General features: G+C 37.9%; 3 protein-coding genes across 5 annotated transcripts; 1 reads left to right on the top strand and 2 right to left on the bottom strand.

The window, feature by feature from the left end:
- Positions 1 to 2895: 2895 nt before the first annotated feature.
- On the bottom strand, positions 2896 to 9835 carry LOC105056662 (alanine aminotransferase 2). 3 transcript variants are annotated; one of them, XM_010938948.4, is made up of 15 exons: positions 9462 to 9835; positions 8708 to 8758; positions 7487 to 7537; positions 7256 to 7321; positions 7120 to 7181; positions 5756 to 5834; positions 5568 to 5672; positions 5365 to 5475; positions 5052 to 5189; positions 4585 to 4659; positions 4320 to 4440; positions 4067 to 4221; positions 3824 to 3898; positions 3363 to 3566; positions 2896 to 3211 (listed from the first exon to the last, which is right to left on the bottom strand). In XM_010938948.4, exons 1-15 carry the CDS (start codon positions 9630 to 9632, stop codon positions 3095 to 3097), a joined length of 1581 nt encoding a protein of 526 aa, XP_010937250.1. In that variant the 5' UTR covers positions 9633 to 9835; the 3' UTR covers positions 2896 to 3094. The 3 variants fall into 3 exon arrangements, 2 of the variants coding, with proteins under 2 accessions (XP_010937250.1, XP_029123827.1); XR_003802390.2 differs by having other exon boundaries at positions 3110 to 3211; positions 3824 to 3909; positions 9462 to 9819; XM_029267994.2 differs by lacking the exon at positions 5052 to 5189 and having other exon boundaries at positions 9462 to 9809.
- A 5472-nt stretch (positions 9836 to 15307) lies between these two features.
- On the bottom strand, positions 15308 to 18685 carry LOC105056660 (probable pectinesterase/pectinesterase inhibitor 13). The gene is made up of 3 exons (XM_010938946.4): positions 17669 to 18685; positions 17401 to 17561; positions 15308 to 16195 (listed from the first exon to the last, which is right to left on the bottom strand). Exons 1-3 carry the CDS (start codon positions 18517 to 18519, stop codon positions 15495 to 15497), a joined length of 1713 nt encoding a protein of 570 aa, XP_010937248.1. The 5' UTR covers positions 18520 to 18685; the 3' UTR covers positions 15308 to 15494.
- A 3181-nt stretch (positions 18686 to 21866) lies between these two features.
- Positions 21867 to 22466, top strand: LOC140853081 (uncharacterized). Its single transcript, XM_073247185.1, has one exon. The coding sequence runs from the start codon at positions 21867 to 21869 to the stop codon at positions 22464 to 22466; it is 600 nt and encodes a 199-aa protein (XP_073103286.1).
- Positions 22467 to 27011: the final 4545 nt, after the last annotated feature.

The following is a 27011-nucleotide window of genomic DNA, read 5'->3' as shown; positions in this document are numbered from 1 at the left end:
AGGATGAGAGTATCACGGTTATGTTGTGATATAACCATCTATACCATTAGAGGAAAAGCTAGTACCATCCTCTCCATCTACCAGGGTGATCATGCTGTGAGGCATTACAAGGCCCTGATGTCGAGGCAAATGGGTGGGTGATCATGCTGTGAGGCATTACAAGGTCCTGATGTCGAGGCAAATGGGTGTCGATGCACTGGAATCGTAAGAGTGAGGCAGGCCAAAGGGGTAGCCTTGCATTGGCATTACAGACTCAGAGTCAAGACACAGAAGCAGTCGAGTTGGGGATCGCAGGAAACAGCATGGACAAATGGTTCTGTAGAGACAGACAACTGGTGCTCAGAGTGAAGACTGGATTGTCTAGGCACTTGAGCAAAGTGGAAAGCGGCTTTGATCGGATATCAAGATCCCGCTTGGAAGCAGTCATGTATCTGTGTTGGTATGGGACAACGCAGAGTTATGGAGGCGACTTGTGAGTACTTGGCATCGGTGCAGTGTGGTAGAGTCCGAAGTCTTGGTGTTGAATGGAAAAGGTCGGAATTACCACAAGACTGCAAGGTGGGTATGTTACAAGACCAGGTGTTTGGAAGTGAGTTGCCAGAGGGGACTCATGTGATGGGCCACTTTGAGACTGGTGGATAGGAGTTAAGCTTTGGACACAGTTCAAGGAGTGACATTTTATGTTTCTGATAATGAATCTTTGCATTGATGGAGGCAATGGCAGCTCTTAGATTGAGAAAGTCGAGAGTAAAATCTCAGAAGAGTTCGAGGAGTGCCACAAAGTTTTCAGTTATGTTGATGGTCAGAGGACTGCAGCAAGCTTAGAGAATGCAGTGGCCACTCTTAGATTGGGGCAATCAAGAGTTAAGCCTTGGAAGAGTCCGAGGAATGCCATGTAATTGAAGGTTAAAAGACCATTGGAGGAGGACAAAAGCAGAGGTTGGTGTTGGATTTTGTAGCAGTTTGGTTTTGTGGAGGAATCAGTGTGGTGTGGATGATGGATTCTCAGTGGTGGAGAAAGGATCAAGGACATCAAGATCGTGTGTTTCTGACTTGAGGAGCCGTATCTATAGTTACTACAGTGAAAATTTGACTGTGGTGACTAATGTTCAAGTAGTGGCTTAGACGTCGACGGGGACGTCGACAGCTTGAGTGGGGGAGAATTGTCAGGGACTTATCCGCAGGCATGTCGCAGGGGGTGCCGGCATGGGCGTGGCACGGTGCTGCGAAGGATTTGACTTGGCAAAAATTTGCAATACTACTCGATCATTTGGAACCCCCAGGGTGAGATTTAGGGGGATGCCTTGCTGGGGTAGTGAGGGAGCAATGGTTCGTCAAGGAGCGGCATGGCCGTGGCATGATATCGGGGGGCTCGGGACGCGTGATATTTGGAATGGTGGTGGTCCGCCATGATATATGTGGATACTCAAGGATTCCTCTTGGTTTGAGGAGGGGCGCGGAGCTTTGGCCGCGTACCCGACTCCCCCAGACCCGTAGGAGATGGGTCCGCCGTGGCACAGTTGTGTGGGCAATGGTGGTGCTACGTCTGAATGATCTCATGTGGAGGTATTCGGGGCAATGTTGGTTGGACGAGCTAGCCACATTGTGTGGGAAGGGGATATCTCGAGGTTTTATCCTTGAGGAGTTTGTCTAGACTACTCTATGCGTTCTTGATCTCTGTAGTGGAGCGAAGAGACGATAGAGGGCTAGTCGGGCAAGGGTGTGGCCTACCCAAACAGACAAGTCTTGTGAGCATCGCAAGGTGATGTCTCATGGGTATATATATATATATACCTATCAAGGTAATCATCCAGGATGAGAGTATCACGGTTATCAAATTCTCCTGATATATATATATATATATATATATATATATATATATATATATATATATATATATATATATATATATATATATATATATATATATATATATATATAGTTTTTATTTTTTTGTGAGTCTAATCATTGTCAGATTAGGGGTTATATCTTTCGAAGGAATGATTCATTATTCATTTTTCTCCAATTGTGGATCACACAAACATCGTAATTTGTGCCAATAAGTGAGAGATTTCAGAGTGCTTTGAGAGTTATGTGAGTGCGATCCAACGAATAACGTTGCAGAAAAAAGCTCAATCATTTTTTTCACAAAAAATACAGCCAAACCCATATGAAAAAAAAAAAAAAAAAAAAAAAAGTTACTAGGGCTGTACTCATTAGTCGAACCCTCTTTCCTCCTTTTGTCTTCTCTCCTTCCTCCTGATTGGCTTCTTGTTGGAAAGTTTGAATGCCTCCATTCTTTCTAATTGGCTCTTCGTCAGAAAATTCAAATGCCTCCTTTCTCTCGTTTCCCTTCTTCTTCTCAAGCGATTCTCCTCTTCGTGGGAAATTTAGAATCAAAAGACGAAGGTCGTGCTTCTTCCTCTTGATGATGATGATGCATCAACAGAAAAGAAAAGAACCAGTACTCACTCAATCTTCCATTCTTCTTCCTCTTGATGATGACTCAGCCATTCAAAATATCATCTATAAAAGAAAAAAATTAGAACACATCTTGATCAGAACAGCCGCATCAGTGCATGATCTGATCAAGATGAAGGAGCGATGGCCAAAACGAAGGTCGAAAATAGGTTTTTCTTAGAGTTCCGTATCGGTCTCATGTGCCGGGATCTCAATAGAACAAGATGGGATGGCTGGGACAGGCCCTATCATGCTGGGACTTCAATTGTTGCCACCTACAACTAAAATTGATGATTGGACAATCCATTCAAAACGTAGCAAATCTCATCAGCACAGCCTTCATACAACAAAGCAGTTTGCAGTTCATATAAATGAAAAACCCTGCACAGAAGCAACATTTGCAACCAACAAGTAGTCACTGAATGGCCAAACATGTTTGAGAAAATCACATTAAATTTCTAAAGGAAGCCTGTGCTTGTAGCATATTACAGTCAAGTGACAACGTGCACTTGGTCCATCCACAAAAGGGAAAAAGAATGGATGGATGGATTGCTTATTCCGATTCAAATATCTTATACGTGAGACAGAGAGATAACATCACAGGGATGATGGCTCGGTGAGTTGGAGACGAGGCCTAGTCATGGAACTCTTCCATAAATGATTCATGGAATGCCTTGAGACGGGAGATGATGGCCGGGATCTTATCCTCCTGCGGCAGGATTGTGCATCTGAAATGCCATGTTCCAGGAACCTATTTCCAAATGAAACAGAAAAAATGTAATTAGTATCACAACCCAACTAATAATTGCAGACATCAGTTATTTTTTGAGGTCAGTGCATTCCATAGTTTTAGCTGATCACAAACAAGAAGATATTCATAGATTTAGTATAAGCAAGTTCACCTGCCCAAAGCCGGACCCAGGAACAACAACAATTCCAGTGGCATCAAGAAGACGGCGAGCATAGAATGCATCGGGGGCCGCATTAACTACTTTGGCAGCTTCGATTGCCTTCTGAGGCAGGTGAAGACGGGGGAAGAGATACATTGCTCCCTCTGCCTTGTTGCATGTCACACCTTCTAAGCTATTGAATGCATCCTCCAAAGCCTGTATCCAATAGGTGAAGAGGATAACAAAATCTTCATAAGCTTAAAAATCAAGGAGCCCTTGTTGCACAAAAAGAGAATATGCGAATAACTTAGATCAAAGGTTCCTTTTCTAACAATGCAACTTGTCAAAAGAGCCAGTGCACATCACATGAATCAGACGAAACTAGACCACTAATTTTTCTTGGACAAATAATCACTTGATCTTTTTCAAATTCTGAGAAGAATAAACATCACCAAAGAATGGTTAAAACTAACCTTCGCGCGCCTAGCTAAAGATGACAGGATACCATTTTTCTCTGCAATAAAGGATTCATATGATTCATCTCCAACCTGCAGGTTTTCTTGCAATGACATACAAAACTCTATTAAGTAAATGAAATAAAACTTTCCCACTCATTATGACACATGGATAATTTTGGTGAGTCCTCAAGAATAGACGTTTTTCTAAGCTTAGTCACTGCCAGATAGTAAATAAGTTGATCGCAACAGAATACTCACCTTTGGTGTATTCATAACAAGGCTTGCGAGAATCTGGCCAGAGATGTTGGAACAGAGGTTTACCGATGCCACTTTGTATATCTGTTCTCTCACATCAGCACTGAAACCAGTAACCTCCATGTAGCCTCCCCGTTTTCCACATTCCCCATAATACCCTAATGGAAATGACAGCAATTTCTATTATGACTATAAATCAAGGACATTCAGGTCAAAGTTGAACACACATTTCTTGATCTAAAACAGGGATCCATACCCTTTGAAACTGACTGAAATGATACTAAAGAAATATCTTGCTCGCCATATCCCATTGACCTTGCGATCTTCTTGAAAGAGTTAAATTTCTTGTTTTCAACATAGATATTTTCTTGGTATACCTATATAAATTTTAACATAGTGCATTAGTAACCAGAGGCACTGAGTACAATGAAACTCTTGAGTACATCAGCATATAGTTAATAAGCTGATTATGGCCTTTGACATTGCTTTAACTTCTCAAAAGAATTAAGTACGTATCTCACCTCATCTGCTAGAAGAACAAGGCCTTCTTTCTTGCAAAACTCCACTATTTCTCGCTGGTTTTCCTCTGCAAGAACCTGGAGAAATAATACTACTACAATAAGAATAAAGAAAAAAAAAATCATGTGCCAAAACCTTAATTATAAAGCTATCATAGAAAATAGGGAAACATATTGGTGGTACTATATCATTGCTCAAAGAAGATACTCTATCTGCTCATGGATAGAAGAGTTGTTCTTGCATAACCAACTTTTAGTGAAAACTACTAACAATCATTCTTTTTAATTAAGAGGATTAAATGTCCATGCACATGTAACATAACCCATTCTCTTGCTTTGATGTCAAAATATTATCAAAATTATAACATAATGCTTAGTTCTCCATCCAAAGATTTTCATGAACCCCTAACCTCTCCTTGCACCCCAAAAAAGGAGGGACTAAAAGGATTAAAAAAAAAAAAAGTACAAACCTGTCCCGTGGGATTGCCTGGATTTATCACTACTATTGCCCTAACAGCAATGCCCTTGGATCGAGCATCTTCCAGTTGCTTCTTAACCTCAGAAATCTCCAGTCCCCATCCTGTTGCTTCATCAAGGTAATATGGGACCTGAGACCAAATAATTCTTTTGTTTGGTTTGTTTGTTTTATACAATCTTCCAAAGCAAATTCTTGATCTGTCTAGCCTAAATGAACTGACTTGATGCTTGGCAATGAGTCAGACATATCTCTGTAATATAATAAAGAATACATAGTAAATCTCAATAGCCAGGTAAAGAACATACAAGAGAACCACCATGAAGAGCAATTGAAGCAGAGTATAATGGGTACTGAGGGATGGGGCAGAGAATGCCATCTTTCTCGGATCTTATCAATAACTGCATCATCATGTGCACCTAAGAGAGGGAAAGCAAAAGAATTAAGCTGGTAATTTCTCTTCACTCATTAGAAAAAGGACTATCATAAGTTTTAAAGGTCAAGTAGGTACTGCAGGGCTTGCTCCATCAGTTAGGAAAATGTCATCTGCATTGGCAGGGAAACCATCACGGGCCGCAATCCCAGCAGCAATAGCATCACGTAAGCCTTTGATTCCCTGGAACAAAGAATGCAAAAAGCCTCAAGCTCATGGGACTAAAAGGAGAATATTCTTGGGACACCTACTGAGCATGTTTTTACCTGACTATGACTATATGCACCTGTGGCCCTACCAGGAATCAAGTCCAGAATCTGCCATGCTCGTGCTATAGCATCCGCGCTGCAACAAGATATAGAAGCTCAAATGTGGTAGCCTAAGTATGAGTAGTTTTTCTAATAATGTAAAGTCAAGAGTTCGCAAGGGTTATAAATCTTGATGCAAGAACATGCAACAGTTAATAATCAAGTAGAAATGGTATAAAAAATCCTCTTTCTTTAGTTTCTTTGTTTGTTTAACAGCATAATAGAAGTTCTTACTACTTAAAGAAGCTGGCCACACTAAATTAACCTGATCTAGGTGAAAGAAGATATTTCTATATTGCCTAGGCAATTAAACTGGGGAGTTATTCGGAACAACCAGCAGATAAGCTACACAATGTAATGAAGGAGAAGCCAATATGTCATAAAGCAACAAAATAGGGAATGGACAAAAAAAATAGTGAAAATTAATGTTGCATTACAAATTTTTATATGTTTTTCCTGCAAATGACCCCTTTTTCCTTATATGTATATGCACAAGACCAGTCTTTGACATACTGATATTTTAACTTACTCCCATTTTAAAAGAAATTCCCCGATAAGCATCCATATTAATGTTCTGTCAGCCATAATGGAACATTTACCATGTTTCTTTTGATGCCCCTACTTAGCCCTTAGTCTTTCAGAGCATCTAGCTAATGAGCTACAAGTGCTTCTCATTGTCACATTCATTATGCTTTGAGCTCCTTGGTACCATGATTGCTAGGGTTAAGATCTTGGTTATAGATCAAACTGGCATATATGATGGCAGCGGGGGGTTGCGTAGATCACTTGCTACAAACTACAAAGTTCTGAATGGGGAGACATGAGAAAAACACATTACATATTCCACTCTGGATGGTAGAAGTTTAGTTCAGGTAGTATTCTGGGATAAGGAACATATTGAAATGCAAATAGGTAAAAGAGGAATATTCATATGCAGTTAGTCTATAAAGGAAGGGGTTATGTGCAAAAAAACCCATTTTTGATTTTGTTATGGTAATGTGAGTAGAAGAGAGAATTCTTCCTTATCTATCTAAAAGCCGAAAGCCCCCACCTTTCTCCAGGGAAAATCCTTTTAGGTCTTCCATGTAAAAAGAATGACACGAGAAAGTGAATTGAAAAAGGGCAAAAAGAGATCCATGGATAAAAAAAAAATGATCCTACCACATAATAGCCATGACCATGTTTATCTTCAGACAGTGCTATTTAGACAACATAAGAAATAGATCTTTCTATATTATCGCCCCTTACAGTGCTTGTGAATAATACCGGTGATGACAAACTTAGTTTCTGATGTCAATGTATTCTGATTTGGTTAACTTTACCTGAATAAGGCATGAGTTTCACTTTTGTCCAAAATGGATGGGTGGTCACATAAGGCAAGTACCTGAAATAGGATACATAAGCATCCAAGAGACAATGAACCTCACTATACTAGTTAAACTTCAATAGCACACTGACCTCCCGGAAAAATGTAATTGGCTGCTGAGCAAGAGATTGGGGATTCCCGATATTGCAATAAAGTATCTGCCAGAACAAATGGGAGTTTAAAATGAAACTTTAAACAAATTTAACGAACTGAAAACATACACAATGTGAAGTGACAGCTTTCTAATGCGAACACAAATTAAAAGTGCCATGTTAGTTCCAAAACATCATAATGCAATGGGAAAATGGATTAATAATACACACCTCATCAAAGGGATGAGCACCTGGCTTGGTTTGCAACTCTTGTTGTAAGCGCTGGGCCAAAAGCAGAGAGATTCTTTAGCAGATATGAAATTTAAAGTAATTGCAGTCAGCAGAATACTTAGCTTGATTTTCTGATATATCCAACCAATGCATATATCAAATTCCAAATTAAAAAAAGAGCCACATGATATAACCATTTGCCAAGATAGAGAAAACACAAGTTGCCAAAAATTATAAACAGAATCTAATTAGTCAAGAGTCAAGACAGAAACACATTGCATTGACAAGGTTCCTATACCCTTCATTCTAAAACAATCTAATTGGACAAGTTCCAGAAATAGAACATGTTCCTCTATCCATCTTAAATTGAATTTCTTGAACTGCTAAAGATAGGAAATCATAAATGACATGGAACAGAGTCAGATTGCAGAAAACATTTTTTAAATTATTAGTGGTGGCAAGGCATTTAGAGAACAAGTTACTTTCACTACCATGGAAAAGGGTGAATATGTATATATCAGAATATCACCAAAAAGATTAAAAAGGAATTCTGTTATATATGAGAGTAAAACCAGTGTAGTGTATCCACGGTGTTATATATGAGTGGTAGAATGAGTTCGAGCACAATTGTAAGTGATAAATACCAGTTGATAGTCATTGCATCAGAGGGTAAAATCAAAAAATAGTTTTAAACAGTTCAGCCTTACAACTTGCCAAGTGTGAAGAGTATCTCAACTTATACATGAAAGTAAAAAAAAAGGAGAATACAAAAGGCAGAGGGTAAGGCCAAATAAGACGTAGATAGCAGTAACAATTGGCTTTAAAACAAAGAGACAGGGAGAAGGGGGGGAGGGGAGAGAGAGAGAGAAGAAGTTGATTTGGGAATTCAGTTTTCAATACACCCTGATGTAGTTTAAGAGGCTCGCTAAAGCAGATGCTCAAAATGATCCATAGTAAAGAGGAAATCTAAACTATGTCTAGAATTTGAACTAAAAATAATTAGGCATTCAGCCAGTGCTAACTGATAGTCAGAATATTACAACAAGAAGAACATTCTAACTCCAGCAGCTCAGATTATTTTTGAACCATATAACTGAGTCAGCATATATTTCTGATCCAATATCACTTATAATCACTACTTTTTTATTATTACAACAATATCCAATAAAAAGAGAGAAAATAAAGAATATGGAATATTTGTTGACTAGAAACTTTAAGTACCTGGGCATGGCTCACAATCTCTCCACGGACAGCATACTCACATTTTATGACCTGAATGATGAAGAGTTAGAGTGTGTAAGTATACAACAACAGTTTATGGACCTACAGTGTTGCGAAGGGAAAAAACCAAACAAAGGAAAAAGAAATGTCTCTATCTGGCCTTTATTTTTTTTTGCTGGAAAGGCCAAAAAATTTGATTAACAGACAGATAGAAAAAAGATCCAGCAACGAAAAAGAAAAACAAACAGACCAAGCGGAGGTGATAAAGGAGGCCTTCAAATTTGTTAAATTCGAAGTCCAATTCAGAAAGAAGAAGAAGAAGAAGAATAAGAAGAAGCGCATTCATGAAACACAACAAAAGACGGACCCCAATGGAAGGATTAAGAATAAGAAGAAGAAGAATCCATCAGGAAGCAAACATGGGGCTGAAACTATCGCCTTTCAATGATCACAAGAGGGATCCACAAGCAGTCCTATTAATCCAGTCCCGCTGTAGCTGATAAAAAGGAACAGAAAAATCATGAAACGAAAATACTAAAGTCAAAGTCAAATAAACCATCAAAAGCAAATCTTTGGCAATCAAATCGGCAAAATATAAAATAAAAAAGCCAGCTTTGAGAGAAATGGATCCAAAACATAGAAAAGCAATTGCCGTTTGACCAAACCAGCAAAAAACGAGACACAAAATCATCAGCAAATCCAAACTATGAGATCAAAAAGGCATCTTGATGGGCCAAACCGGAAAAGATCGCACCTTTGGATTGATAGAATCCAGAGTAACGGGAGGGGATTGAGTGGAGCCCATGGCGGACGCCGCGGCGGCAGCAGAAGAGGATAAGAGATGCGAAGAAGGCGATGGCGATCGAGAGGAGAGAAAAGAGCCAACGATGAGCTTCTTGGCTCTTTCCGTCGCGAATCGGCGCATGGCGAAGTGGAGGGCGTGGAACGGCTTTTAAAGAGGAGGAATCGTGATGTCCGAGAAAACGCCAAGTCTCAAAGCGATAGCCCACCGAAAAAAATTCTCGAATATTATGAGAAAGAGAGAAAAAGAGAGAGAGAGCTTTGAGGTCTTATCTTTCTGGATGGAGTCGCCCACGGAGTAGGCGACGAGAGGCTAATGGCGTGGGCGAATTGGCAACAGGGCGCAAAGCACAAATTTTTTTGTGTTTTTTCGACATCAGGTGATGGGGCAAGGCACCGTGTAAGGCTGTGGGTCTGGTGATTAAGGGGCAGAGAAAGTTTTAGTAAAGAATTAAGTAGTTGGCTTTCCGACTTCAGGGACGCTGAAACATTGAATCCATGGGATTCTCATCCACTGTTTTTTGGCAAATCTATCGTCCACTCCACCTGAATTTGTTGTTACAACTAGAACTGAATACTTGTCATGCACATTAGAGCAAATTTAATGATTATGATAATGTTGGAGACTTTTGATTTTTTTTTTTTGTTTGTTTGGTAGATGGTGACTTATAATTTTTGAGATCTACAAAATTAAAATAAATAAAATTTTATTTTTTTACATCTTAATTACTTTTTTTTTCTTTAGATGATGCTTTACATCATGCAATCTTGGCTCCTTTCTTAGGAGCTCATATAATATATTATATTTTTTGTCATAATTTTTCTGAAATTGTATTAATAATGGGCCAGCTTGTCCTAGGTTTAATGGGCTTAGCAACTTAAAATGAATTGTAAATAGTTATAAAATCAGCGATGTCCAAAGTTTGAACTAGGGGGAAGTATTTAAATACTGCCAATCTTAAAACTAGTCTGTCGAAATGGGCTAGGGATGAATTATATGTAAAGATAAACGAGAATTATAGTTTAAATTGATAATTGCCGAGCATTTTAATGGTAATTGTAAGGGTCGCTGATTATTATTGGTAACTCCCTTCCGGCATTTGAACCCAAAAAAAAAAAAAAAAGGTAATTATGTATTTTTTTATTTTAGTTTGTGTACTCTCTACTTCTGCACAATATATATATATATAAAGAATGTGTTAAAAAAAATTATATTTATGGTAAGGGAGATGAGAGAGAAAGCTTAGAAAGCCAAACTAGAATCAGGTAGATCGGATTTGGACTCAAATCCGATCAAATCAAAATTCTATAATAGAGATCCTACTTCAATGATCTAAGCTGTTGAATATAATCTAATACCTCAAAACTATTTGCACTTAAAAAATCATATAATTTAGAAACTCCTAACTTATGCATCAAGTAGTCAAAAATTGGACAGTCTAAATAAAATTAAATTATATATATTTTTTGATCACTTGATGCATAGGTCAGGGATCTTCAAATCATATAATTTTTTATGTGTAAATACTTTTGGGATAGTAGATCATATCCAACGTTTAAATTATTGATATAAGACCCCCATTGTCCATTTTTGATTTGATCGAATGTGAGTTCAAATTTGATCGACCTTATTCAAGTCTGCCTCTATATGTGTGTGTATATATATATACACATAATGATAGTTGACCCTATTTTTTATACTAAAATATGCTAGGCAGGATGGATGTGAAATAGAGTAATCAAATATGAGGACCCTGTATGTCAATGTGAAAAATGTTAAATACTGGTATTTTATGGCTAGACATGACTCTTTAAGATTGAAAATAGATGAAAGACATATATATTTATATTTATATTCATATTTTTCAATAAATTTGGATATAGATATAAATATTAAAATAGATATCAAAATTAGAATCTATATTTATTTTAAATAGATAATTATAAATCAAGTATCAAGCATATCAATATTTATTTTAAATGAAAATCAATATAAGTAGAATATTAGTTGGACATAAATTAGATATTAAGTATATTTTAATAATTGAAACTAAATAAATAATATAGTAATAAAAAATGGATACAACATTCACTATCTAAACAGCAAGCAATGTGCCATAATCAAGCAATAGTTTAAGATATAGTTATTCATCAACTTGCATACAGGTCGACTTGGCTAAAAGTTTGGATCACTGATCCAACCTAATTTTTACAAAAAGTATATTAAAATTAAAATTATTTAAATAATATATAATACAAAGTATAAAAGGCTTTTTTACATTAAATATTGCTATTACTTTTTTAATTACAACATAAATAAAAAGAATCATGAACTATCTATTTTTAAAGAAATATATATATGAATATAGAAATATGTTGAAATAATAGATATTTTTAAATATTTTTAATATATTACAAAGAATAAAATGAAGTTATTATTTTTATTTATTCACAAAAAGAAGAGGACTGAATTTTTATGAAAATAATTAATTATTCAAATATGAAATATCATAATATATTTTAGATGACCATATTTTATCATGTAAAAGGAATTTAGATAAGTATAATAAATGATAATTACATATTAGAAGTTAGTGATATCATGGTGGTTGACTAGTAGGCTCTTTAACCAAATATCCTACATAATTATAAGCATATATTTGGATCCATATATGAATCTGATTCGATATAAAAATTTCTATTCAAATCCAATCTAAACTAGATATGAAAATAATTTCAATTTAATTGGATAATATGCGGCCTTTTTTCAGTCTAAGCTTTACCTATACAATAGATATTCAATGTGTACGTAGATAACAATTATTTAGCCAACAACCTATTATAACGATCATAGTATGCTAAAATTTATGCTTTTACTATTCATCTAATCAAGACATAAAAAATAAATTTCCCAAATTATTACTGGTTTATAAAATAATGTAAATACATATTTTTCAAATCTATCTATTAAATAGCCATTTTTATATTCAAGTGACAATGTACGCTCCAATTTGGCACATTTTTCAAAGAATATTTATCTTGTGTTAGTGACAAAATCAGATAATAAACTAGGCAAATGGTGCCATAATTTTGTTCTTTTCTCACACCTTGTTAAGAAAATACTTAGATTAACTAATGATCAAGGGCTAGCTTTGTGCGATCAACTTCACCATTTGGAATTATATATACATATTGTTCATGAATTTAGGTGAAGATTGATCTAATACGAATCTTTTGCACTTGTTTAATGATCACCACATGCATCTAAGAACTGAGTACTTTATACATCTGTCTCTAAAGCCTGCATTTATAAGAAGAAGACATTGTACACCAAGAATCATGAGCTTTAAAAATAGCTGAATTTTGGTGATCATGTGTGACAATGCCTGTTATGGCATTTGGATTTTGCAGTTCTTACAAGCTTTCCACCATTATGTTGCAGGTTGGAGGCATTGGGAGAAGCAAGCTTTAAGATCTATTCTGTGACATGTGAAAGGACTATCAACCATAAGTGATGACTGCTTAGTGAGTTGAAGTAGCAACCATTCAGCAGGAGGTGTCCAAGAGCAAGTTTTAGATTTGATGCAAAAGAATTTGTTCTTTGTTATTTATTTTTTTTCTTTTAAGTTTAAGAGAGCCCCACTGCATTGGAGGGAGTCTCTACAAGACTGGTCTGAGACTCGAGCCCAAGATTTTCATCAGAGAATTTCCACCAAATAAGACAAAATCTTTGGAGATAACATCACTCAAGACTTGAATCCTGGTCTTCCCCTTTAAACAAGGGTATGACATGCTCAGGTTATAAAATAACAGCTTTAGATGACAAATTTTAGTTGGACGATAGAATCCCCAACAATTAATCAGGATTCAAACGTAACTCCAAAGAAGAAGAAGAAGAAAAAGAAAAGAAAAACTCATATATCTATTTCCAGATGCCTCTTTAATTTCAAGTGATGCATGCATCAATAATCAAACCCTTTGCAAGGATAGTTAAGTGTAGTACATGAGGGGAAGTAGCATCATGTTGCTACATTTGTTGCACCTACACATAGCTTTATAACCTTAAATAGATTGATTTATATCATAATTATTTTAGTAAAGATTAATTAGAAATTAATAACAAAGGAATCCACCCATACTTAGGCCTCCTTTCTACTCATGGTGGGCCTGCAACCAGGCCTACCATTTGGATATTGTCCATGTTGTCACCAGTCTAATCCATTGTAGCGACCCGAGGGGATCCACTATCCCCCCACCATCTCTGATGGACTCGGATTGTATCTTTCTCATGAAAGATCAATCGATCTTCTTTCACTACATCAGCTATTGAATTGCATTTTGCACTGATCTTAGGTAATTGATCACTACACTGAGCCATGTCCTCCGGTCATTGATCTTCAATGTGATCTGGAACTTCTTGTGAAGATGGTTGCAGGAAACTAAGGGCTTGTTTGGATAATTGAACCGAAAATTTCATTGGATTTGTAAATTGGACCGATACATCATGCTATCTAGTAAAAATATAGACTAAGCTACCCCTATATATATATATATATACTCTGAAGTGGGTTGGAAGTGAGCCATTCTGAATTCTATAGGACGAAAAAGAAAGGCCTGCTGAGGTCTTTTTTTGTTTTCTATGGGACTTGGGCTGGTCCACTCCCAAACCACTCCTGGGTGCCTACATATAAGGACGTAGTCCAGTATGTATTCCTATTATCTAGTTGATTGTACTGGCCCAATCTACAAATCAATGAAATTTTTAGCCTAATCATCCAAACAAGCCTTAAACAAAGTTGATCGATAGCATCATCAAACAACTCCTTGCCATCTTGCATAGCAAATTGGGACCCTGGTGTCTTCAATTTAGACTACAATGGAGGAGATATTCTGAAGTCTGAGCTCTTTGCGGAAGAAATGCTAGATTAACGTCTAGCAAGAATCTGGATAGGGTGGGACAGTGCACATTACCTTTCAAGAATTGGAAGTAGATGTCGGAGATAGCCTTTGGCTCAAATTGTCATTGTGTTTGCTTACCAGTGCCGCTACCGTGATGCTGATGATGATCACTAGGAGAAGGATTAATGTGGAGGATGCTGATCATATTGGTGATTCGTTTTCAGGTTTCCTGGCAGTACATGCGCTCCTCAAACTCTTTCATCCCTCCATGCCATCTCAAAGTGTGGAATCCAATATCTGAACTTTTCATGGGGTCCTATAGAGGTTCGCGGACATAAATTGATGAATATATTCTTATGTTAACCTTCATCACGAATACTTAATAAGGAAAGACTAAGTCAAGACTCGCGCCCCACATAATCCATCTAATATCAACTTGAATAGAATGACTAAAACGCTAGCTCATAACTCATTTAGTGGCTAAAAGAGGCCTAACATTGTTTCTGATAAACTAATTAGCCGCCCAGATACTGGAATCAAGACTTTAAAGCTGGGTCGCGTTGGAGCTATTGGCACAGACGAGACGACAGCTGGGAATCGGTAAACAAGGATGCACCCATTTGGCAATGCAGCAATGGCTTCTTACTCGGACTACAAGGCTATCTTTTCTCTTGTCCGCAATCTATACTACGGATAGCCACGTACATGATCTATTGGTCAATGAAGTGTTGTTTTGGTTGAAAATTATGCCAGTTATCTCCAAGATTTTCTTCCTCTCGCACGCATATCTAGCAAGTTCCCAAGAAAAAAAAACAAGGAAAAAAAAAAAAAACAAGGAAAACGATAATGGCAAGTGAAATCTCACTATCTGGAGCAAGACTACCAGAATACACAACCATATCAAATTAAAAACCAGCGATCAATCAATTCCCATGTTGCTTCACAAAGAAACCCTCACTCTAGCCCCACCCCACCATACCATGCACCTTCACCAGCTCGCTCATGATACATGACCGATTCCAACAACCCACCTCTCCCATCCTCTCAGTAGCCTCTCACGCCAACCAGCTTTGTCCCATTTCTTCCATCAGCGATAGTACAGATCCATATGAGCAGGAGCTCCTCTGCTGGGAATCCATCTCTTCCCCTCGATGAAGTTGGCCACCGTGAACTTCTCCGCCGTCTTCCTATCGATGACATGGAAGCCCGGCCACTTCACACGGGCTTTGACGTTGGAGCCCTCGCCATTGTTGTTATACTCGGCATAGTAGAGAGTTTTGAGGGCGAAGTCTCCGTCCCACGGCAGGTAGCCGGCCGGGTGGATATAGCTGCTGATCTGGTTCTCCATGAAGATGGTCCTGGAGTAGGCCTTCCATGGGCGGGCCAGGTAGTTCTCGACCTTTTGTTCCTCGGCCTTCTTCAAGCTTCTGTCGGCCTTGATCTTGCAGTGCTGGATGACGAAGCCGGTGCTCTCGTGGCTGTAGCTGCGGCCGTGGGCGGTGACGATGTTCCGCTGCTTGGCGAGGGGGCGGCGGAGGAGGAAAAGGCAGTTCTGGAAGACGGCGGAGGCGTCGCCGAAGACGAAGTCGATGGTGCCGGTGATGACGCAGCCGCGGTAGAACTGGAAGTGGGATTGGGCGTAGAGGGTGTCCTGGTACCCCGCCATCCGGCAGTTGATGAAGATGGACCGGTCGGATTGCACCCGGAGGGCCACCGCCTGCTCCTTCTCCGGGCCGGCCGTGTTGTGGAATCCCATGTCGATGGCCATGAAACCCTCTCCAGAAGCAACTGCACGATAAAGCAACTTAGGCTTTGAGAAAATTTTCACCTTCATTTCCTATTTATATTTAATAGCTAATCTCCGAGGGGTTATCTCATTAGATCCTTGGAGAGTGACGCCATTTTATTTATTTCCTCGCCACTCTAAGATTCAATGACTGGTTCGAACTCCAATTTTGTTAATTAAGGGGGAAAAATGTAAAGACAAGTAATTATGCATGTCCGTGTCACGTCGTTCCTAGTTTTGTTTGAAAGCTGTTCTTAGCTTTCGGTTGAAAAGTTAGTCTTGGATAATTTTACCCTACATCACTGTTCTTTCCTTGCTCCTATTTTTCAGAGCCTGTTTGGTAGGTTCAAGGTTTTAGCCAATATTTTACCCGCTTTAAAACTGAACCAAATGCTGCTTGGTAGTATATAAAAAGCTCAGGATTCCCAAAGGAAAAAATAAAAAAAAAAGGAACTCTGAATAGGAATTTACAACTATAGCTTAACATTCTAACCACGAAACTATAGCTACCTTAGTGAATATTGAGGAAAGCATGCAAACCTAACACCCAAACGGGCAACGGATTCAAAACAATTTGAAGTTTATTATCATCCTTAATTTTGAACTTGCACTACTACATATAGGGCCTATTGTGGCGCATCTAATTCACCGCAATAGGATGAAAAATCACTATAATAGGCCTATTGTAGCGTTCAGAATGATGCCAAATGAGCTCACACCACAATTAATATTTGTGGACAAAGTAGAGGTCTATTGTGACGCATGTCATTCATCAAAATAAGTAGATTATAGTGTTGTATCATTCGTCTAAATAGATAAGCTATTGTAGTGCTTATGCTTCATCAAAAAAGAATATTTTGGTGCACTTGCTTCGTCAATATAGAATTAAATAATGATGAATTCTTCATGAATTATGACATATTTGATTTGCCATAAAAAAGCTATTTTGGTGAATAAGACCCGCCAGAATAACTTATTTTGGAGAATTTGAGGTGTCACAACGGAGATTTTCTTCTTTTTTTAAATTTCTACATAATTCATAACTGTCCACAGCATAACTATTAAAATAAACTACCAAATGCATCCATTTCATTGAACAATTCATTTCATTCTGAAAACCACTAGGCATCCATTTTATTAATACAAATTTCAAAAACTAGTAGGCATCCATAATGGCCCGATTCTGTAGTAGAATTGATAGACTTACCGAATGTGGCGGTATGTGAAGTCTTGGTGCCGTCTTTGAAATTCTTGCTTCCGGTCACGATGGTCTTCTTTGGTCCATCACCGTACATCGTAATGTTGACATATTTACTTGTCAGATTCACTGCCTCTTTGTAGATCCCCTCCTTGACGTAGATAACGTATCTATTTTTAAGAACATATTAACCTCCGCATTAGCTTAATCATCATCACTGGGAAATCATATATACGATGAAATTACCAACCCCGGGAGTAGAAAGAATTAGACTTACCTTCCACTATATTTTAGCGGCATATTCCTGATCGCCTCATTGATGGTGCCGAAATCCCCACTCCCATCCTTCGCCACCGTCACATTGGGCTTGAGCTTGAAATTGAGGTGCTCCTTAAGCAACCTACGATCCCCTTCAGAAACCCATGAGGGGTATCCTCGCTTCATGACCGGCCGGTGCTCCACCGACAGGAGGCGGCGACTCCACGACGGCACGCCGAGCATCGTCAGTAAGTCGGAAACCTGTCCGATCATGGCGAGCGCATTGCTCGTGAGCTCCTTCGTCGCCTTCATTGCACTCCTCATCTTGTTCTTGAGCTCACCCTCCGGGAACCCGTCGACGCACGTCTCCTGGTAGAAGTGGACGGCGCTCAGCCAGTTCTTCAGGTTGAGGGTCTGATCCGGTAGGTGCTCGAGGCCGGTGTCGATGATTCTGTTCAGCGTCTTCACAAGATCCTCCTTGGAATCATAGTACATCTCCCAGCAGTCGTTAATTGCATCCTGGACCCTGCTGTCGTTGGATTTGAAGACGCTAGATTGGGAGAAGGACCTGCTGGCCTCGTCGATCAGTGCCACGACGGCCGCCTTGAGAAGCTCTTTGGGGTCGGATGTGGTGGTGTTCGAGAACTTGGTCAGGCTCGTCTCGCAGGTCTGCTTGTAGTCGGTGCCGGCGCAGAGCATCTTCACTGCCTTGGTGGTGGAGCGCATCGTCCTGGTGTTTGGATCGGGTTTGTCGTCGGCCTGGTACACGGTGGTGGCCACCGTGCCGACCACCAAGAGGAGGAGGAGGATGGTGGAGGAGCCGGCGATCACCTTCTTCCTTCGCTGCTTCCGTTCGAGTTCGGAAGCCATGCTTTACCAGGAGACTATTGGAGCTGAACGAGTTGGCTGCTCCTCCCCCCTTCCCTCTGCCTCGAGGAGAGGTCCTGCCAAATAGTTTGGGGCAGAGAGAGCGAGAAAGGGGTGAAGAAGGAGAGAATGCCCGGGCTTTTATTTCATGACTCCCCCCCTTCTCATCACCTACGAGGGGTGGGGAGGGCTTGCAGGTTTTTATATGGTCTCACGGTCTTCGGAAGTTATTTCCTGTTTTGGAAGTTAGTTAGGGTCGGGGGGTAAATGGATGCATGGTGGACGTTTTAGCCGTTCTCCGCATTTGCCGCCCAAATCTGTCCATGCTTTGACCTGTCCCCACGTACAAAGATATCCTTAGCTTCTTGTTCAAACGGCATTCCTATGGTTGGCAAGGTTAGTCCACGACCAGCGTATTACCCGCGCGTTCCTCAGAATACATCTTTTGTATAAAAATATATAATATATAAAAAAATATTATTTTATATAAAACTAATCATTTTTTTAATTATCCAAAAAATCCAGATAGAATGCAATCAAAATAACACAAAGTAAAAAGCACAATAACAAAAGATCAAGAGGGAAATGGCCTGGGTTAGATCTGTGGAGGACGTCGAAGACGATGTAGGCGCATAGCCATAATTGTAAGGAGTGACGTTATAGACGTACATCCCCATCTTTCCTTTCATCAATAGGTTAAACGCCTCCTGCTTCGTCATCGAGTTCAATAGCACCAGCTCTGGCTTCCCCATGGTAGTCAACAAGGATCAAGATGAGAGAGAGAGATAGCAAAACCCCTATCCCTCTGCCCTAATATGCTCCTTCTTATCCAATCGTTTCTTGTATATATCGGCACTAATGCTCTTCAATGTACAAACTAAAACTTCAAAAGGAAAAGATCTCATCCTGTGCAGTACCATGCTAAACCTGAGCATGAAAAAACACACATTCTAAGATGGCCGTTTGGGTCCGATCTAATTATCCTTTAAGCTTTTTCGTGAACCGTCAAAGTTAAGAAAATTTATTACGATCCAATTACCTCCATCCATACCTAAATCAGAAAAATTTAGAAAGCCAAACACTAAGACATAGCGTATTAATTGCATACCATAAAATTCAAACATGATGTTTATAATCTTCCCGATGATGCTAGGTAATTTTCAAAGCATACACCATAAACGTCATATTAAATGCAGAAGAGTTTCCATCAAAAAGAAAATATGCAAGAATTATATATAGACGTGGCATATAGAGGCTTTGCCAACTTAGAGACAGTGCCTCCATTTTAATATATAATATTATCATAAAACCTCCATTTTAATATATATTATCATAAAGCCATGCAATGCGCGAGATACCATGTATAAATATTTTCAAAATATGTCATATATAAATATGACATAAATAAATTTCTAAATACTATTTAATATTTGTCAAATGCTATTTGTTCTTTCGAAGCATATATTTAAATACCATTTATCATTTTCATATACACTTGTCAAATATATTATATATATAGTTAATAGTTGCTGGAGGTTCCAAAAAATGCCATATATAAATATGGCATAAATACATTTCTAAATACTATTTATCCTTTCAAAATTAAATATATACTTAAATATTATTTATTATTTTCATAGATGTATGGCGAATATACCATGTATACACATGGAAAAATAGAGGCTCTATGTCTTCATATTCTAGCTAATCTTACATATATTTTAGAGTTTTAAATTCCTAACAATTCTATAGAAACTTAAATTTTTCCTTCCATATATATCTTACAATGGCACCCCAAAAAGTTTTTCATATTTTAAGAGCCCTAGTCAAACCTAATAACTATCTTTTTTTTAGAGTTTTAAATCTCCAAAAATTTTGTCTAATTTTGGACCTTTTCCTCTCAAGATCCTAGAATAAATAAAGAAAGAAATCTCTTTTATATTTATCTGAGGTCATAAATTAACCTTCAATTTATTATACACATACCATGTATAAACGTTTCAAAGATACACCATGTATAAATATGACATAAATATATTTTTTAAATATTATTTAATATTTATTAATTACTATTTTTCATTTTCATCTATAGATTGTAAATATATCATGTCTACACATGGCAGACATTCCAAAGATATACCTTATATAAATGTCACATAAATACGTTTTAATATTTATTAAATACAATTTGTCCAGTCAAAATATATACTTAAATACTATTTATTATTTTTCATGTACATTTGGTAAATATACCATATATACACGTGGCGAATCTGCCAGCATAGAGACCTCCGGTCCTTTACATACATATATATATATACATACATATATATATATATATATATATATATATATATATATATATATATGTATGTATGTATGTATGTATGTATGTATGTATGTATGTATGTATGTATGTGTATATATTAGATTACAGCATGCTAATGTGTTAAATTTTTGGCTAGTGTTTGGTATTTTCATAAATTGGAAGGTCAGTGTAGGAATCAGAAATTTAGCAGATGTCAAGGGGTGCGGATATGTATGTATATACGTATGTATGTATATATTTGTGTATGTATAAGGAACTACTAAGTGTTCCTGCATATGGAGCATTCTAATTTAAGGAACCTGACAGCCCAAATATCAAGATTCACAAAGGTGCTTCTCATATGATATGCTAAATCCCTTGCTTGCAACAAAACTATAATAATATATTCATGGGGCGGAAAGATAGCATTTCAGTTTGTGCGGTAATGCAACTATTCTAATTAAAAGGAAAAAGCATTAGGTGAATTGTTTGTGATCATGTCAATCAACGGATGGATCACTATTATCTCTTGAGTTTGAAATATTTTTCTCATTTTTTATAATTTTTTTGATCAAATGCCATTGCAATTATTTCAATTGGTTCACCTTCCTTATTTCTTTACCATAATCAAAAAGAGCTGAAACTTGGAGCATGTACACGAACACTTTGTTGGATTATTTTAAACTTATCATTAAATGATTTTGGAAAACTAAAAGACCTCTTGGAAAACTAAAGGGTCTCTTGGAAATCTGAAAGGCCTCCTTGTAAAAAGGAATAGGCTTCTTGATAGATGAAGAGTTAAATACATAGAATTCTGTAAATGCTCCTTAGTATTCCATGCATGAATTAAATATTATGGAATATAAAAAAGCATCTATAAATAGGAAGGTGATTTGCCCATTGTTGTAAGCGAAGCAAGTATTCTTCTTGTCATCTTTCCACCATAAGAGAAGAGTATTTATTATTTTTATATTTGAGATTCTTCAATTCTATCATTTGGTATCAGAGCCTTGTCTTGTTGAGAAGACTGATCCTAAGGGAAATGGCTAGTGATGGTGTGCAAATGCAAATCCCAAAGCTTACTAAAGAGAACTTTGGGAATTGGTGTATCCAGATGAAGTCATTGTTTGGCTCACAAGATCTATGGGAGATCGTTAATGATGGCTACACCGAGCCTACACCAGATCAAGAGAGAGGGTACAATCAAAATCAAAAGGAGACTTTGAGGGTTACAAGAAGGAGAGACAAGAAAGCTTTGTTTCAATTATATCAAGCCTTGGATGAGGTGACATTTGAAAGAATTGCTGAAGCAACTTCTGCAAAGCAAGCATGGGATACTCTCTCCATCATATTTAAAGAAGAAAAAGTGAAGCAAATCCGACTACAACAACTACGGGGAGAATTTGAAGTCGCCACCATGAAGGAGACGGAGAATATCTTCAACTACTTTTCTCAGATATTGATTATCGTAAATCAATTGAAGAGGAATGGAGAGAAGATAGATGATGTTCGAGTGGTGGAGAAGATACTTCGGTCTTTGATACTGAGGTTTGAGCATATTGTTGTCACTATTGAAGAAGCTAATGATGTGGATACTCTATCCATCAATGCGTTAATGGGTAAACTTCAAGTCCATGAATAAAAGAAGCAAAATAAAATTGAAGCAGCTAATACAGAGCAAATACTTCAATCAAAAGTGGAGGCCAAAGATCAAAAAGAAAAATGATCAAGGGCAATCTCAAGCATTTCGAGATGCTAGTAACAACATAAGAGATGGTGGAAACAACAACTGTGGTCGTGGTCGAGGCCATAGTCTTGGTCGAGGAGGCTACAATGGTGGAAGAGGCCGAACTCAAAATTTCAACAATGGAAGAGGTGGTAGAAGAGGTGAACATAGTCGAGATAAAAGATTAAATGGAGGTCATGACCAAGCAAGATCCAATGTTCAATGCTATAATTGCCACAAATATGGGCATTATAGCTATGAGTGTTGGAACAATGAGCAAAGTAACTACTCCGAATCCAAAAATCAAGAAGGAGAGCCAACTCTTCTTTTGGCATGCCAACAAAATGGAGATTTGAAGAATGTGTGGTTTCTTGACTCAGGAGCCACAAACCACATGTGTGGAAGAAAAGACCTATTCGTGGAGTTGCAAGAAGGAGTGCATGGTGATGTGAAGTTTGGAGATTTCTCCAAAGTTCCCGTCAAAGGAAGAGGCAAGATCATGATTCAACAAAAGAATGGTACGCCTGATTTTATTTCCAATGTATATTATGTGCCAGACTTGAAGAGTAATATTCTAAGTATTGGCCAACTTTTGGAGAAGGGTTATATAATTCATATGAAAGGGTCATCACTAACCTTAAGAGATTGAAATGGGAAGCTGATTGCTTGTGTCCTGATGGCAAAGAACAGGATGTTTCCTTTTCTCTTAAAGACAGATTCTCAAAAATGCTTACAAGTGGATATTAAGAATCCTTCTTGGCTTTGGCATCTCAGGCTTGGACATTTAAATTTTGAAAGTTTGAAATTGCTATCTAAAGATGGTATGGTGAAAGATCTTCTGCATATATATTATCCAAATGAAGTTTGTGAAAAGTGCACACTAGCAAAGCATACAAGAGCTCCCTTCAAAGGTGGAAAGTCTTGGAAAGCAATGAGACCATTGCAGTTGGTGCATACTGATATATGCAGCCCTCTTCCGGAATCTCATGGTGGTAACAAATATTTTATAACATTTGTTGATGATTTTAGTAGATTGTTGTGGGTTTATTTTCTTAAAGAAAAGTCGGCTGCACTCTCTACATTTAAAAATTTTAAATCTTTAGTTGAAAAAGAATGTAACTATAAAATACAAATTTTGAGATCCGATAGAGGTGGAGAATACATGTCAAATGCTTTCAGAAACTATTATGATGAAGAAGGAGTTCGACATCAATTCACTGCTCCATACTCTCCACAACAAAATGGAGTAGCCGAAAGGAAGAATCGGACCATCCTTGACATGACAAGAAGTATGTTGAAAGAGAAGAACCTTCCCGAGCAATTTTGGGCTGAAGCGGTGGCATGTGCAGCCTATCTCATCAATCGAATTCCGACAAAGTTCATAAAGGAATGACACCAAAGGAAGCTTGGAGTAGCTACAAGCCAGGAGTGAGCCACTTAAAGATTTTTGGGAGCATTGCTTATGCCCAAGTGCCACAAGAGAAGAGAAAAAAGCTTGATAATCGAAGTCAAAAGTGTATTTTCATAGGATATAGTGAGCAATCCAAAGCCTACAAGTTGTATGATCCAATGGCAAATAAAGTAATCATCAGTCGAGATGTAGTCTTCAAGGAAGATGATGTATGGGATTGGAGTGGCACAGATTCTCATACCAAATATGTACCACTTCATAATGAAGCTGAGGAAAACATAGAAGTGGAGGCTCTCCAACCAATATTATCACCAGCAAGATCATCTCCACCACCACAAGCTACACCGGCTTCTTCAAGTCATTCTATATCAACAAGAAGTCATGGAAGAAAGTTTAGAAGTCTTAATGATCTTTATGATGAAACAGAAGCAGTTGAACAAGTTGATTTATATTGTTTATTTGTTGATGTTGAACCTCTAACATTTGATGAAGCAGTACAGAAAGCTGAATGGAGAAAGGCAATGAAGGAGGAGATCCATGCCCTAGAGAAAAATAATACGTGGGAGTTAACTACACTTCCAAAAGGACAAAAGGCGATAGACGTTAAGTGGGTGTACAAAGTGAAGCACACTGCTAATGGAGAAGCAGAAAGATACAAACCTTGTTTTGTTGCCAAAGGCTACAAGCAAAAGAAGGGATTCGACTATGATGAAGTCTTTGCACCAGTTGCTCGACTTGACATCATGAAGCTTATCTTCTCACTTGCATCTCATCACAAGTGGAAGATGTACCATATAGATGTGAAGTCAGCATTTCTCAATGGCTACCTTGAAGAAGAAGTCTATATTAAGCAACCGGAGGGTTATATCCTTAAAGGCATGGAAGATAAAATGTATAAGTTACAAAAAGCTTTGTATAGGTTGAAGTAAGCATCCCGAGCATGGAATACACGGATCGATCATTATCTCCAAGGATACGGTTTTGTCAAGTGCCCCTATGAATATGCCACCTATGTGAAGAAAAAAAGAGATGATATTTGGATTATATGTTTATATGTAGATGACCTTCTTGTGACAGGTAGTAGCAAGAAAATGATTTATGAATTCAAAGCAGCTATGGGCAAGGAGTTTAAAATGACGGGTGGAGACTTGATGTCCTATTTTCTTGGCATCGAGGTAAAGCACAGAGAAGATAGCATTTTCATTTCTCAAGGGGGATATGCAAGAAATATTCTAAAAAAATTCAAAATGGAGAGTTGTAAGGAAGTAAACACCCCGGTGGCTTATGGAGAAAAACTTAATAAAGAAGGAAAAGGCAAGGAGGTGAACTCGATTCTCTTCAAAAGTCTTGTTAGAAGTCTTCGCTATCTCACTATAAGTCGGCCCCATATTGTTTATGGAGTTGGTTTGATTAGTAGATATATGGAGCATCCAAAGGAGTCACATTGGATGGCGGCAAAGAGGATTCTTAGATATCTTAAAGGAACTCTTGATCATGGTATGTTTTACGCTCATTCCAATGATGCAAGTTTAATTGATTTTTCTGATAGTGATTGAGGTGGAGATCTTGATGAATGGAAGAGCACTTCCGGTTATGTTTTTTTATTTTGGTGCTAATGCTTTCTTTTGGAGCTCAAAGAAGCAATCTATTGTGGCACTATCTACATGTGAGGCGGAGTATGTTGCAGCGGCATCATGTGTATGTAAGGCTATATGGTTGCGCAATTTGCTTGAAGAATTAGGTCATCCACAAAAAGAGCCTATAAAGATCAATGCTGATAACAAATCTGCTATTGAGCTAGCCAAGAATCCAGTCCAACATGGAAGAAGCAAACATATCGACACTAGATTTCATTTTCTTCGTGATCAAGTCAAAAAAAGAATTGTCGAGGTTGTGTATTGCAAATCAAAAGAATAAGTTGCTGATATATTTACAAAACCACTCAAAAGTGAATATTATCAAAGGCTGAGGAAGATGCTTGGAGTCATAGCACCAAGAACAAATTTAAGGAAAAAATTGTTGGATTATTTTAAACTTATCATTAAATGACTTTGGAAAACTAAAAGACCTCTTGGAAAACTAAAGGGTCTCTTGGAAATCTGAAAGGCCTCCTTGTAAAAAGGAATAGGCTTCTTGATAGATGAAGAGTTAAATACATAGAATTCTGTAAATGCTCCTTAGTATTCCATGCATGAATTAAATGTTATGGAATATAAAAAGACATATAGGCATCTATAAATAGGAAGGTGATTTGCCCATTGTTGTAAGCGAAGCAAGTATTCTTCTTGTCATCTTTCCACCATAAGAGAAGAGTGTTTATTATTTTTATATTTGAGATTCTTCAATTCTATCACACTTAAAGGAGAGACAAACGTAAGCCATGTATTTTATTGATTCTCATGATAGTATCCCATATTATCTTACATATTTTTTATTTTTGATTGACTTGTTACAAGTCTGACGTAGTATCACTATTGCAATGAATATTTGTTCGATTTTTGAAAGATAATAATGATATTTTTCTTTCTAAGGTTACCACGAAATCAAAAAAAAATATTGATACTTCCATAGGCCAAGCTATATACGGCCACCACGGAAGAAGGATTCACCTTTCTTCCTTCACACGAATCCACCGTTGGAGCAACCTACGGCACAGATGTGAAAAGCACTCGGAACTCTGTAAATTCAACCGCTGGCACAGCTCTGAAAGCTATAAATGGATGATCCAATGGTGGATTCATACGAAGGAAGTCGAAACCTTCCTTCTCCCACGTGAAAGATACGCCCCTGATCCAACGAAGAATTATATATAATATTATTGGCTACCCTATATGCGATTGTAGATTTATGCAGCCTGTGTCCAGGTATGAACCGGTGAACTGTGAACATAACATCTAACTCGTACATCAAGCCCGTAACGTGGCCATTGAACCCTGCCAGTGGCGTCAACCCCCAGACCTGTACTCGTCCAATCCTGGCAAGCTCAATCAACTCGGACCAACCCTAACGTGACAAATTTAACAAGTCATAGAGCCGCAGGGAGATGGGGG

The sequence above is a fragment of the Elaeis guineensis genome, chromosome 13 (assembly GCF_000442705.2).
Source record: "Elaeis guineensis isolate ETL-2024a chromosome 13, EG11, whole genome shotgun sequence".
Classification (NCBI taxonomy): Eukaryota; Viridiplantae; Streptophyta; class Magnoliopsida; order Arecales; family Arecaceae; genus Elaeis; species Elaeis guineensis.
The sequence above is the reverse complement of the archived record's forward strand: the minus strand, read 5'-3'. Positions and strand labels throughout refer to the sequence as shown.